This window comes from Zootoca vivipara, chromosome 14 (genome assembly GCF_965207765.1).
Source record: "Zootoca vivipara chromosome 14, rZooViv2.hap1.1, whole genome shotgun sequence".
Taxonomy (NCBI): Eukaryota; Metazoa; Chordata; class Lepidosauria; order Squamata; family Lacertidae; genus Zootoca; species Zootoca vivipara.
In genome coordinates this window covers 37708551-37724042 of record NC_142597.1, presented here as the reverse complement: position 1 = coordinate 37724042, position 15492 = coordinate 37708551, and the positions used below count along the sequence as shown (strand labels likewise).

General features: G+C 48.1%; 1 protein-coding gene across 1 annotated transcript in view; it reads right to left on the bottom strand.

Annotated features, from left to right (window-relative positions):
- Nucleotides 1–15492, bottom strand: part of MNT (MAX network transcriptional repressor) — a 56875-nt gene that overhangs the window by 24975 nt on the left and 16408 nt on the right. The window contains exons 3-4 of the mRNA XM_035139355.3: nt 14549–14590; nt 13084–13195 (exon numbers count right to left, since the gene is read on the bottom strand). Of these exons, the coding sequence (XP_034995246.1) occupies nt 13084–13195; nt 14549–14590 (154 nt within the window). The remainder of the gene's footprint in view (nt 1–13083; nt 13196–14548; nt 14591–15492) is intronic.

Genomic DNA, 15492 nt, shown 5'->3' with positions numbered 1-15492 from the left:
TCTGGAGGGCTACAGATGTTCCCCATCCTTGGTCTATTGCCTGCCAAATCCTCAAAACTATAGGTTCAGAAAAACTAAAACATCGGGTATAAAATAAAACCAGCACCACCTTCGTTCACCAAAATGAACCCAGAGAGTACATACATTAAAATGGTTATGGTTTTAAAACCCAGACTTTGAAAAATATGTATTTGGCACTCCCAAGTCGGCCAGGAACATTTTTTTAAAAAATGGTTGTATTAAAACAGTACTAAGCCTTTTGAGAACCACTAAAGGCTATTAGGCAGAACAGGGGTGCAGAGTCAAAACTAAACCTATCATTTGATTTCAACACCAGGGCTCAGTGTTGAAAGATGAGAAATAACAGTGTTTCTGAACACACGCAGAGTGCTCTTTTTTCAGCGCTCAGCAAGCACAGCCCAAGACCCGGGTGTGCGGGAACTGAGCCCCCAAATCGCAGACTAAAGCATCTAGACATGTATAAACCACAGCAGTTATTTGGTGGTGGTTGGTGATTTAGGGTTGAAAATAAGCAGGCCAGTTTTTTATACCATTTTGCCCGAAAAGCAGTGTTAATTAAAAGAAGTGTGCATCTCTTTCTCCCTCTCCCTCCCCCCCCCTCTCTCTCTGTGTAATATTGATGCGTTCATTCAACAAGATTTAAGTAGCGGTTAGTTTGAAAGACTAGGACCTGGGAGACCTGAGTTCAAATCCAGATATGAGCCTCACAAAGTGATCTTTGGTCCAATCATTGCCTCTCAAGCCTAGCCCACCTGACAGGGTTATTGCAAGGACAAAATGATGAGTCAGAGAACTAAAGAGACCACCCACAGCACCTTGAAGAAAAGCTGGAGTTGTTGCGGTAATTGTTGCTCTCAAAAGATTTATTGTTATAAGAATGCAATTTTTGGGGGCGGGGGTAGAGAATAAATGAAGGGGAGAAAAATGAAGCCAAGGGTTTTGCGGGGGGAATATATTGGATGAGGAGTGGTTCTCTGACTTATCTATGTACAGCATATAAAAAGATAGAAATCAAAGGGGAAGAAAAAGCCATGGGCCTGAACCAAAACTTTCCAAAACCAGATGGGAGAGTTTTGCAAACTGCTCCTAACTACGCATGGAAGGGAGTAAGCCCCTTCCATTCCGTATGCCCTACTCTCAAGTAAACATGCACTGGACTGCACCCTTAGACACATGGGTTGTAAAACCCCACGCTGGAATTAAGAGGTCAACATAGGAGCTGGATTGTACTCCCAAGGAAACTGGGACGGGTTGTGTTTTATTTTTTAAAAAAGAGCAAGCCTCCCTTTAGGGAACCTGGGTGCAGTTCTTGCTTCTCCCCTCCGAGCAAAACCCCCGCCTGATTACCCTGGAGAGCGGCTGCCAGCCAGCGTAGGGCACAGACTGAGCTCGGCAGCTTCCTACGTTCCCTGTTTGCGGTTTTCCAGGCAGGCGCATTGAAAAGAAAAGGGAGGGGGTGGAAATCGGGAGGTTGCTAGCAGCATAGAGCCGCAGCAGTTGGTTGCACAAGCTGAAATCCCTGGCTAGGCACCCCACCCATTGGCCAGGGGAACAGACAGGCATTGCTCGCTCCCTCCCTCCCTCCTTCCTGCAGGCCGCAGCTGCACGGGTAACCTCGTGTGGCTTGTTCCAGCTCACATTCCTGTCTGGGCGGGCAGCCCTGGTGACGTCACTCGGCTGGGGCCAGCCATGTGCTCTCTGTACACGTGGACGAGCTGGCGGGAAGAGAGCAGAGGAGGAGCAGAGGAGGAAGGCCAGAGGAGGGGGGGGGAAGCAACACGGTTGCAGTGTCCTTTGGCCGCAAGGCGGGGAGGGGGACACACACCACACACACACCCCTCCCGTTCTCTGGGCATCTCCCCATCCCTTTCCAAGAGCAGAATGCAGCTTAGAGCAGAACCAGGAATCCTGAGCGCATACAGAGAAGCACATGGCAATGTGCCAGGGTGCCACCTAATCGCCAATTCTGGAAAGGGTGGAGGGGAGAGAGGAGTAAAGCTGCACACCCACTACTAGGGGGGCTTTGGGCATCAGTCTTGGGGGGCTCCTGGGCCCAGACGCAGCGTACACAACAAACCGCAACAGAACCGAATGTAGAGGAAGCCGCCGTCTTCTCGGTTCTAATGCTAGGAAACCAGAGCAAGCTTGCCAAGTGAACACCCAAGCAAACCGGTGGGGGGGGGAGGGATTTTCCCAACCAGGTGCAGTCAGTGGTATTTATTTACGACACGCGCTCACAGTGAGGGACAGCCTGGCCTTTTGCAAAAAGCTTGGCAAACGAGCTCATAAAAAAAAGAGGCCCAGGGGGGAAGATTTTGGCTCAAAACGCAGCGAGAATGAGACACAGGGAGAACAACAGGGCAACTTGCCCTCGGTGTGGTCCAGCCACTTCTATCCAGGTGACAAAAGGAGTCCACATCACATGTCTAATCAGCACAGACAGGCACACACACACACACACACACACACACACACACACAAAAGGTTCATAATCACAGACTGAGAGGCTCAAGACACACAGAGAAAGTACGCCATCACAATGCATATTGAAACTATGGAATCTGTTTTGCTAGCACAAGGGTGGAAGAAGGAAGAAATACCAACGAAAGAACAATGGCAAGAAAAAATGACGAACTATGTGGAACTGGCAAAATTAACATATAAACTGCGTGAATAGGATAACCGGGAATTCAAGGAAGAATGGGAACTTTTGAAAAAACAACAAAGAGACTTACACTCACTGGCAGGTTTTGAATAAACATACACAGTTTTTTTATTAGAAGAATGTGAACAATTAGGGAAATGATATGTATAATTGTATAACGTGCAGAAATAATATGGGAAAATACATCAGATAAGGGAGCTGAGGGAAGTCTGAGGAGGGGGGGGAGAGGGAGGGGTGAGGAGGGAGGAGAAGGGGGGGGAATGGGGAAAACAAAGTTGGTTGTAGTATTGATAAATTGTATTGATCTAGATAGCATCTTAAAAAGCAGAGACATCACCTTGCCAACAAAGGTCCGTATAGTTAAAGCTATGGTTTCCCCAGTAGTGATGTATGGAAGTGAGAGCTGGACCATAAAGAAGGCTGGTCGCTGAAGAATGGATGCTTTTGAATTATGGTGCTGGAGGAGATTTTTGAGAGTCCCATGGACTGCAAGAAGATCAAACCTATCCATTCTGAAGGAAATCAGCCCTGAGTGCTCACTGGAAGGACAGATCCTGAAGCTGAGGCTCCAATACTTTGGCCACCTCATGGGAAGAGAAGACTGGAAAAGACCCTGATGTTGGGAAAGATTGAGGGCACTAGGAGAAGGGGATGACAGAGGACGAGATGGTTGGACGACTAAACAACAAACAACAACAACAACATTGATTTAATGTTGATTAATAAAAAATGTATATATATATAAAAAGAAACTATGGAATTCCGTTCCCGCTAGAGGCACTGAAGGGCACACCCACTCAGATGGGCTTCGAAAGAGGGTCAGAGAATGAGGCTGTCTATGGCTGCTAACCCGGATGTCTCTGTTGTGCCCTCACCGTTGGAGGCAGTGCGCTTCTGAATACCAGTTGCTGGAAACCACAAGCAGGGTTGCGCCCAGGTCCTGCTTGCAGGTGTCCCCTTGGGGCATCTGGTTGACCACTAAGGAGACAGGACGCTAGACTAGATTGGGCCACATGGCTCGTCCAGCCGAGCTCTCCTTATATTCTTCTATCGGGCTGACACATGCAAAGACGTGGGACGCGAGAACCAATGGCTCAATGCTGCTGGATCTTCCACGGGCAGAGGGGAGGTATCATTTGGCTGAATTTCCCAGCTCTGGGTCTCCGGTCTCACTATAACAGGGGCAAGTGAGGAAAGTGGGTTGTGGTTCCAGAGAAGCGGACACGGAGCAATGGATTCAAGCTACAAGAAAGAAGATTCCACCTAAGCATTAGGAAGAACTTCCTGACAGCAAGAGCTGTTCGGCAGTGGAATTTGCTACCAAGGAGTGTGGTGGAGTCTCCTTCTTTGGAGGTCTTTAAGCAGAGGCTTGACAGGCATATGTCAAGAATGCTTTGATGGTGTTTCCTGCTTGGCAGGGGGTTGGACTGGATGGCCCTTGTGGTCTCTTCCAACTCTATGATTCTATGGTTTGCTCTAGAAAATGCAACTGCACTCCATGCTCCTGCTCTCTGGACCCCGCCTTCTTAGTAAGGCAGACAAAGGAGAGAGATCCAAAGTCCTTGCTTCCAGTTGCTAAACTCTGACTCAGATTTTGCTGACAAACCTGTCTTAGAATGAGTCCGGGCAGGGACAGGAGTCCATTCCTGGGGCAGATCCCTTCTGGTGGTGGGCACCTCTTTGCATACAAGAAAACTAGCAGGCCAGGAAGCATGAGCTTCCATGCTAGATTTCTACGAGCGAGACCAAGCACAAAAGCACACAGAAAACACCCCAGAGATTCCACAGAGAATCTGGTTTTTGTACCTGATCGTCAACTTGGCTGTCTGGCCGGACTTCTCCCAACATTTTCGCACCTCTGCGCACACACACGCAGAGTTAGGAGCCCAGCTGTTGTCAGACCAAAGGTCTGCCTATGCCTGTATACACGTTTCCGGCAGTGGTCAGCCCAGATGGATTCCAGGAAGCCCACAAACAGCCTTGGAACTTGGTTGTCTCTTCTGCTCACATGCTAGCGAAATCTCAGACGGGCACTTCCAAACGGCAAGGCAATTTAGCCAGAACCCAAAACAAAACAAGAGGCAATGGGAACATTTTATCGTTTACCCAGAGATTATCTTAGTACAGTGGCTCACCAAACCTTCTACTTTAAAATTCCTGAGAGTTTTGAAGGCCCTCTCGGTAACATTTCTGCCTGTTTGGGCAACCGCAATGCACTGTGCTAAATGCTGCATGGTTTTTAACTGAATCAGCATTTAAAGTCTTAATTCTAGCCTCCCATTAACTTTGCCGCCAATCCTCTCCACTCCTTCCCAGTGGCTCTACCTCCTCCGATCAGTCCTGCTCCATCCTGCTCACCTACCGGGGGGGGGGGGGCTGCCATGGACCAGCCATGGCACCCACTCTGTGCACAGCTCCTGCTGCTCCTTGCAGACCTGCCACGGACCACCTGAGTGTGAACATCGCAGACCAGAGTTTTGGAACCCCTTTTCTTTACAGGATGTGGGAGGTCCTCCTAACACAACGTAAAAAGAAACGATGTGCTTTTGGCATTAGGTAGAGATGGTGCAGGTGAGGTGCTAAGCAAAAATAAAAACTAAGCCTACTTTGCCCAGGAACATCCAAAGCACTCTCTCTCTTTGCATCTTTCATTTTGGACTACTGCAATGCACTCTACGTGGGGCTGCCTTTGAAGGTGACCCGGAAACTGCAATTAATCCAGAATACAGCAGCTAGACTGGTGACTGGAAGCAGCCGCCGAGACCACATAACACCGGTCTTGAAAGACCTACATTGGCTCCCAGTACGTTTCCGAGCACAGTTCAAAGTGTTGGTGCTGACCTTTAAAGCCCTAAACGGCCTCGGTCCAGTATACCTGAAGGAGCGTCTCCACCCCCATTGTTCAGCCCGGACACTGAGATCCAGCGCCGAGGGCCTTCTGGCGGTTCCCTCATTGCGAGAAGCAAAGCTACAGGGAACCAGGCAGAGGGCCTTCTCGGTAGTGGCACTCACCCTGTGGAACGCCCTTCCATTGGAGGTCAAGGAGATAAACAACTACAGTGGTACCTCTACTTACGAATTTAATGCGTTCCGAACGTACATTCGTAAGTAGAAAAAAATTGTAAGTCGAATCCCATAGGAATGCATTGGGGGGGGGGGAATTCGTAAGTCGAAGCAACCCTATCTAAAAATTCGTAAGTAGAAAAAAATCCTATCTAAACCGTATCCAAGATGGCGGACGGAGCTCCATTCGTAAGTAGAGGTACCACTGTACCTGACATTTAAAAAACATCTAAAGGCAGCCCTGTTTAGGGAAGTTTTTAATCTGTGATATTTTAATGTATTTTGGTATTTGTTGGAAGCCGCCCAGAGTGGCGGGGGAAACCCGGCCAGATGGGTGGGGTATAAATAAATAATATTTTGCGCAAGTTCTTCGGTGTTTTGCTAGCTGTAAAAGGGATAAAGGGCAGCAGGTTAGTGAAGTGCTGGGGGAAATCTTCCTCGGCTATCTCCTTGGAATTCTGGGGGCCAAACTAGACAATGCGTTAAAAGGTATATAGGCACCTAACACATTTTTTAAAACCTTAAAAACAACAGCCGTGAAAGTGGGAGGAGAAGAGTTAGGACTGGGGCACATTGGGGGTGGGGGGTACGCCCTTTCCCTGTGGGTCCTGATCCCAGTGAAACGCACACAAACCAGCTGCTGCTTCCAAGTCTACAACTGTGAGTGCCTAGAGATCTCTAAACGGCAACTGGCGTTTCGTCAGCCCCAAAATGGAAAACGAGCAAAGTCCCAACAATGCGAGAATGGCAACTTAAACTGATGGAATTTGTGCAGCTTACGAACCTAACATATAGAATAATAGAACAAGAAGAACATATGCTTAAAGAAGATTGGAAAATGTTTATGAATATATGGGGGGGGGTTGTGTTTATTTGAAAACGTGGGCAGCACTAAGATAAATTCAACAGTGCAAGTAAGTTTTTATGGGTGTAATAATGGAATACTGAATGGTTTATTTTATATACAGAATATGCAGGGATTTATGTTATGCACACACAAAAAAACAACCCACGGAAAGAGGAGAAGGGAAGTCATTGATATTTCAAGGTTATTTAAATGAATATTATAAAATGTGAAACAGAAAATTTAATAAAAATTATGGAAAATAAATAAATAAACTGCAACGGGAAACTCTGGAAATAAAGAGTTCTCAGCTCTGCACAAAGATGTGTAAGAGCAAAGCGCATATGATCAAGCAAATGTGTGCAAGGCGTGTGTTCACTCATGCTGACTATGTCATGAGAATGAGGACACATCTTTTCCCCAAGCTCCGACGGGTAGCACATTCCAAAAGTGAGAGAGAAAATATTCCTTGCTATCAGGAGAGACCATCTCCTGCTAAGGCTGCCTGCTGATGAATCACCATTAACCTAACACAGCCATCCGCTTAACAGAAGGATGGTCAGTTAGCAGCCACCGCAATACTACCACAGCCATAAGGTCTAGGAACTTTTGGAGCTCTATGGAAAGCTCGGGATTCTCAGAAAGCGGGATTCACCCCGCAGCATCACAGTCTGTTGCGCCTGTGCTTGGCCTCCACCTGTCTCGAGAGACAATGAAGTGCATCTCCGGGGGTGAAGTCAAACCACCGGAGAATCACAGCGCCTGCTGTGGCTGCAGAAACCGGCAAAACGTTAACTGCTCCTGTGCTGTTTTTGCTGCATTAGCAGCAGCAAAGTGAACTCTCCAAGGTGCAAGCCTGGGCAGTGGGTATATAGGTCCTGGGCTGTCCAGACAACAAGACCCCCCTCTCAGACTCGCTGATGTGGTCCAAAGGAAAGCAGAGCAGTATGTTTGGCACTGGCTTGGCTGCAGGAATTACTGGAAGGAGGTGTGCAAGGCGCCATCCAACTGTCTTAGGGACACCTCTTCAGATGGGTGTAGGGTTTACTCCAGGAGTAGGCAACCTCAGGCCCGTGGGCCGGATGTAGCCCAATTGCCTTCTCAATCTGGCCCGCGGACGGTCTGGGAATCAGCGTGTTTTTACATGAGTAGAATGTGTCCTTTTATTTAAAATGCATCTCTGGGTTATTTGTGGGGCAAAGGAATTCGTTCATTTTTTTTTTCTTTTTTGAAAATATAGTCCAGCCCACCACATGGTCTGAGGGACGGTGGACCGGCCCAGGGCTGAAAAAGGTTGCTGACCCCTGGTTTTCTCCTTAGCCTTTTCTTCTCCCCGCAAGACAGGGGGTATGGTTTTTTCCTCAGAGTTTACTCCCAAAGGCTTTCAAACAAATGAGTATCGCCGTAAGGCAGTGGAGGTTGAGGATCAGAGTGTTCCTTCTCCTAGGTGGGGCTACCTTTCCAGGTGGATGAGCCCCCATCTGCCCCTCACTTCCCTCTAAAGCACATGTAGAAACTGCTACCTTGACAGTAGTCCCCCCCCTCTTTCCAAAGCCCAATCAGCAGGAAGAGACCAGTGGCGAAAGGGGCCTCCCCTCCCTTCAGCTACAGGGAAGGCAGTAGCCGTCTAGAAGATTTGACTAGCGATTGCTATCTCCGTGACCAATGGATGAACTCCCAAACAAAGCTCTTGTCATATGTGTCCCCACCCACCCACCCCCCAATTCCTTGAGGAATACTTGGGGCTTGCAACCTAAAATTACAAGGCTGCACATCGCAAGGAATTTGGCTGCGTCCCCTGCGATGCGGAAACAAGCCGAAACTGGATGATGGAAAAGCCAAGGGGGGGGTTGGAGGAGGGGGGGGAGATGGAAAATGGCTTTTGCTGCTGCTGCAAGGATTATATTTTGGCTTGCTGAACACGTGGATTACGTCTGCTAGGCATCTGAGGACACCAGCTCCGATTTTCTCCGCTGCTCATCTCCGGCAGAGAGAGAGAGAGAGAGAGAGAGAGAGAGAGAGAGAGAGAGAGAGAGAGAGAGAGAGAGAGTTCGGTCGCCGCTGGGGGAATAGTAAGATGCTGCTTGTCACAGCTGGGAAAGGAGGATGAGATGGCAAGCACTGCAAAGGATGGCACCAACATTCTGGAACAGCCAATATATATGTTCACAAGGGGATTTGCAAAGAATAAAAGTGCCCTGCGAGGGACCAGCACTTGCCCAGTGTTGGGAAATCTACATTCACGGAACGTGCTGGTTTTCATCGCCTGCAGCATCCTGGCCTATGACGTCACAACTGTGAGTTCTGCTCCCTAGTGCAACAGGGAGGGGAAGAAGGTTTCATCCTCTACTTTCTATTGGCGTTTATGGACCTCCGCTTCCCACCTGGAGTTTCCCCTGGTTATAAAAAGCAGCTGGGTATCAAGTCAGATCGATAATGGTCTGCCTCTATTGCAGTGCTGCTTCCCTTGCTTGACCCCACAATGGGAGAAAAGTCCCGCAGGATCGCAGCAAGAAAAAGACCACCTAGCCCAGCAACTTCTCTTTTGGGTCAACCTTTGGTGAGAGCAGGGACGGGGAACCTGTGGCTGGACTACAACCCCCATAACCCTCTGCCCGAATATTTGAATGGGAAGCATCTAAAGCATATATCATAAAATCATAGAATCATAGAGTTGGAAGAGACCACAAGGGCCATATGCCTGTCAAGCCTCCGCTTAAAGACCTCCAAAGAAGGAGACTCCACCACACTCCTTGGTAGCAAATTCCACTGCCGAACAGCTCTTACTGTCAGGAAGTTCTTTCTAATGTTTAGGTGGAAGCTTCTTTCTAGTAGTTTGAATCCATTGCTCCGTGTTCGCTTCTCTGGAGCAGCAGAAAACAACCTTTCTCCCTCCTCTATATGACAACCTTTTATATATTTGAACATGGCTATCATATCACCCCTTAACCTTCTCTTCTCCAGGCTAAACATACCCAGCTCCCTAAGCCGTTCCTCATAAGGCATCGTTTCCAGGCCTTTGACCATTTTCGTTGCCCTCTTCTGGACACTTTCCAGCTTGTCAGTATCCTTCTTGAACTGTGGTGCCCATAACTGGACACATTACCCCAGGTGAGGTCCGACCAGAGCAGAATACAGTGGTACTATTACTTCCCTTGATCTAGATGCTATACTCCTATTGATGCAGCCCAGAATTGCATTGGCTTTTAAAGCTGCTGCATCACACTGCTGACTCATGTCAAGTTTGTGGTCTACCAGGACTCCTAGATCCTTTTCACATGTACTGCTCTCAAGCCAGATGTCTCCCATCCTGTATTCGGACCTTTCATTGTTTTTGCCCAAGTGTAGTACTTTACATTTCTCCTTGTTAAAATTCATCTTGTTTGCTTTGGCCCAGTTGTCTAATCTGTTAAGGTCATTTTGAAGTGTGATCCTGTCCTCTGGGGTCAAATAACTGCATACCCGTCGTATAAAAATAAAGAATATAAGGGGGGGGGGGGGAAACTGTTGAAAGAAGAGCTTAAAGACCTCTGGGCTCGAACGGTCAGGAATCCAACCACCATGACAGATAAGGAAATACAAAAAGGATATTTGAACTAAATAATATACTGTCCCAGCAAATAAGAATTTATGCTCACCTGTGTAAGACAGAAATACTTGGAGAGTGGTGAAAGACCAGTTAATTTTTTTGTCCGATCATTTAAAACAAAAGCAGGATAAGGCATTTATCCCAAGTCTTAAAGGCGATAAAGGTAAAGTCTATAAAGACTCAAAAGATAGTAATGACCAATAACCCTCGGCCATCAGCCACACTGGCTGGGATGGATAGGATTTGTGAACAACACCTGGGCGTTCACAAATGTTTGCTGCCACGCTGGGCCAGGTGAATGCTCAATGGAAGAGATGGCATTCCCATGTCTTCCTGCTAGGATGTCCACTCCCACACCAACACTTCAGTGCAGAATGCATGCTTGCCAACCACAGATGTTTCTCCGCTTGCTACTACATAAGTATGTACAAAAGTGAGAGCTGGACCATAAAGAAGGCTGATCGCCGAAGAATTGATGCTTTTGAATTATGATGCTGAAGGAGACTCTTGAGAGTCCCATGGACTGCAAGAAGATCAAACCTATCCATTCTGAAGGAAATCAGCCCTGAGTGCTCACTGGAAGGGCAGATCCTGAAGCTGAGGCTCCAATACTTTGGCCACCTCATGAGAAGAGAAGACTCCCTGGAAAAGACCCTGATGCTGGGAAAGATGGAGGGCACAAGGAGAAGGGGACGACAGAGGACGAGATGGTTGGACAGTGTTCTCAAAGCCACCAACATGAGTCTGACCAAACTGCGGGAGGCAGTGGAAGACAGGAGTGTCTGGCATGCTCTGGTCCATGGGGTCACGAAGAGTCGGACACGACTAAACAACAACTACATAAGAACATAAGAAGAGAGCTGCCGGATGAGGCCAATGGCCCATCCAGTTCTGAGAGCAGCCAACCGAATGCCTAGAGAAATCCTGCAAGCAAGGCCAGAGCACTCTCCTCACCTGTGAGTTTCTAGCAACTAGAATCCAGAAGTATTACTGCCCCAGATAGTGGAATAAAACAGTCTTACCCTCTGCAAATGCAACCGCATGGTAAGAACCCCCAGTTTTTGAAGGAAGGTTCTCATGTCAGCTCCCTGTTAGAAAATGGGAGCGTCCAAACCAAAGCAGACAGGAAGCCGCCCACCCCCCAAGAAACAGGAAGATGCTGTCAACAGCGCGAAGCTGGCCAGAGAGGGGGCCAACACCTTGCTGGTCCTGCAGTCACCTCTAGCAGCTCTCCCTGGACAGGTGGCACGGACGGCAGTTTCCAGGATCATGCAGAAGCTGCAACAAACCGCTGCAGTAGATGAGCACTGCATATCCTACTCCAAGAATGAAATGGGCATGTTCCCAGACACCAACAGTGCTGCCTACTACAGTGCAATCCCAATGCTCGGCTTTTTCCATCAAGCATGATGAGCTGGGACCCTTGTCTGCCCTCTGACTCGTTTCCGTAGGACTTCATCAGCTAGACCACAGCATAAGACTCAGCCACCGGCCACCTACCCTCTACAAACACACTGCCCCCCGTAAAACAACAACAACAACAACACCCCAAACTTTTAGGAGGATTCACCTCCAGTTTTGCATCAAACGGAATGTCTCGGCGGGTTTGTCCGTGGTTAAATCCAACTCAATGTATCAGAAAGCAGAACGGCATCCTGGCAACGTTAACAAAAACATGCATGTCTGGATGTGCATAGACGTGGAAGAATTCAGGCATTGCCCCCAGATGATGGTGAAGGAAGCGTAAACCATCTTTCTAAAGTGACGGTCTGCAATCTGCTTGCAAACAAAGATCAGGAGCAATGGTTTGAAGCAGGGTTTGCAAACCAATGGTTTGTACCATCTACTGTTTAGGTAAAGGGACCCCTGACCGTTAGGTCCAGTCGTGGACGACTCTGGGGTTGCGGTGCTCATCTCGCGTTATTGGCCGAGGGAGCCGGCGTACAGCTTCTGGGTCATGTGGCCAGCATGACAAAGCCGCTTCTGGTGAACCAGAGTAGTGCACGGAAATGCCGTTTACCTTCCTGCCAGAGTGGCACCTATTTATCTACTTGCACTTCATGCTTTCGAACTGCTAGGTTGGCAGGAGCAGGGAGCGAGCAACGGGAGCTCACCCCGTAGCGGGGATTCGAACTGCCGAGCTTCTGATTGCCAAGCCCTAGGCTCTGTGGTTTAACCCACAGAGCCACCCGTGTCTACTGTTTAGCAGTGCCTAAATGAATAAACCATAGTTAAGAGGCATCTCAGAGACTCAGTTTGCACATTACGGTAAACCACAGTTAATGGGTTGCTGCAAACATGCCAATCTGGGCTGTTTTGCTTCTCCGTTACTGAGTGGGGTGGGGTGGGGTGGACATAAATCACAGACTTTGGCTTAGCATTGTGTCCAAATCAGGAATCGTGATTTGTTCCCCACATGTAAGAGGAGGGACAAGCAACCCCCCCCCCAGACTGGCACACCAACGGTAATACAAGTGTACAGTAACTAAGGAAAATAACCAGATCAAAAAGCTATGCACCAGCACATAAACCAGCACCAAACTATCACAAAGCAGCATAAGATGAACGAAAACAGCAATTTCAGGACAAAATCCAGCACAGAGACTTGGGGTGGGGGGAGAGGAGGAAGGAAGGAATTAAATTATTTCCAAGAACTGAAATGCCCTAAAAGGCCTGGGAGAAAAAGGAGTTCTTCACCTGATGCCCAAAAGATTCTAACAAAGGCACCATGTGAGCCTCACTGGTGAAAACCATGCACAATCAGGGTGCCACCACCTAGAAGACCCCGTCCTTAAGAATCCTACAATGGTAATCTGAAGGTTCAGGAAGGCATATATAAAAAGGACTAGGCATGAAAGAAATAAACACACATACATGCACATATCTGTTTCAGGCCCCTACCTGGATATATCTCAAGGCACTCCTTAGGACGCTGAGGTTTGAGGTTTTCTTGTCGTCGACGTTGGGGATGTTCCGCTTAAGGGTTTCAAAGCATTCTTTCAAGTGGGCACGTCTACAGAAACAAATCCCAAAGTCACCCCCTCGGTCACAGCACACTTGGAACAAGGCAGGAGGGTGCACCGTCACAGCGGATCAAGGAAACCCATTGGCGGAAGCCTAAGGCAGGCGTTTCCAACCTGGCACCCACCGGACAGATGCTGGAAACCGAAATCCAACAAATTCCAGGGAGGGACTGGCCAAGGGATAGCATGTGTACAGTAACTAGGTTTTTTGAACCTGCTCTGGACAGCAGGTCTACCCAGTGGCCTGCAGTACGGTGCAGTGAAACTGCAGTGCGTTGCAGTGAAAGTGCAGTGCCAGAACAGGTATAAAACACCAGGCCTTTTTTTTCCAGCCAGAACTCAGTCCCAGCACCTCTCAGGTGGGCGCCATTACCATTATAAGAGAACAAGGTGTTCATGGTTGAGTTCTGGCACCTCTTTTTCTAGAAAAATGGCACTGCAAAATACCCTCACCCACACAAATTACTTTTGTCTCCATACCATTACCTAGGTAAGATATCCAAAAAAGTGCATTAGCAAGTGCTTTCTCCTTGAAAACCATGAGAAGTCAATGTTTAATGGGCATCCGCAGAGGGAGAAAAGGCAGTTTCCCACCCTCTGAGAACAAACCATAATCTCCAGTTTTAATAGTTTTTTAAAGGAGCATTTGTAGAGCCTGAGATATGAGGCACTTTTATTTTCTTTTTCTTTTTTTTGGCGAGAAGCTAGCCTGCTCCCACCTTTCATTATTTAATTTTGCCTGCCCCCACCTCCAGTTTCTGCAGAAACACATCCCCCCCCCACCCCATAACTGGCAAGCCAGCAACCAGCACCAGAAAAAACGTGGTTCAAGGTGGGTTTGCAAACCGTGGTTTGTCCTGGGAGATGACATGATTAAACCATGGCTGGAAATCATACAGCAAACTAGAATTGCAGAAGCCACTGTTAATAAATCATATTGTGCGCTCATGATGGTTTGGTGTAGCATCGCTACTGACAAACCAGCTACAACCTGGAATGCTGAGCAGGTGGGATAGCAAAAACAGCACCAGGCACCTTTGGTACCCTGGTTTGCCTGCTGCACATCTGGAAAAACAAACCATTGTTTGGGTTCTGAACTATGGTTAGTGAAACCAGTGGTTTGGCACAGTGTCTGAATTGATTCCCCCCCCCTTTTAAAAAAAAACAACCCAGAGAATCTCGTCTACCATAACTGACCTCCCTGGGAAACCTCTGTGTCCCCTGAAACAACAGCTGGAATGCCCCCACCCCGGTCTAACCTCCAGCCGACCCAAACAGTCCACTGGTTACGTGCAAAACCGGTTATCATTTTGCATTCTTCTTCTTTTTTTAAAGCTACATACCTGTTTTTCTCCAATTTATTATGGACTTCCCTGGTGCCAACCCTAAAGTCCAAAAGAAGAAGAAAAAAAGAAAATGAGAAGTTGCCATCAGCACCAGGTTTCAGAAGAGCTCTGCACTTAAACCTAAAAGTTTCCAAGCGGAGATTTGGCTGGGGTGGGGTGGGTGTGTGGGTAACAAGAGCCAGCTGTTGCAAAGGCTTTGCAGCTCAATTTAGGGACGCTGACTTGCTGTTAGAGGCTAGAACTAAACGAGATCATAGACATGGAAGGAATTCCTTGGAATAAGGATAAACTCTCTCTCTCTCTCTCTCTCTCTCTCTCTCTCTTACCTTTCTCAGCCTGATCTGGCCACAGTGATCCATGCGATGGTCACCTCTAGGCTTGATTATTGTAACTCGCTCTACGCGGGGCTGCCCTTGAAACTGACCCAGAAACTCCTTACGGGGTCCTCGCCGCGGGATCACATTAATCCAGTGCTTTACCAGCTGCACTGGCTCCCGGTGGAGTACAGGGTCAGGTTTAAGGTGCTGGTTTTGACCTTTAAAGCCTTATGAGGCTTAGGACCTTCGTACCTATGGGACCGCCCCTCCCGGTATGCCCCGCAGAGGACATTAAGGTCCACAAATAATAATATACTGGAGATCCCGAGTCACAAGGTGGTTAGACTGGCCTCGACCAGGGCCAGGGCCTTCTCAGTACTAGCCCCGACCTGGTGGAACGTTCTCTCTCAGGAGACTAGGGCCCAGCGGGAGTTGTCATCTTTTCGTAGGGCCCGCAAGACGGAGCTGTTCCGCTTGGCCTTCGGACTGACTCAGTCTGACCCCGATGTTACCCTCCCCTAAGGCTTCATCCTACAGATATTTAAATGAGGTTGCACTTGTAGATTCCTAATTTTAAAATTGAATTTTAACATTGTATTTAATCTGCATTTTAATTGAATTGTT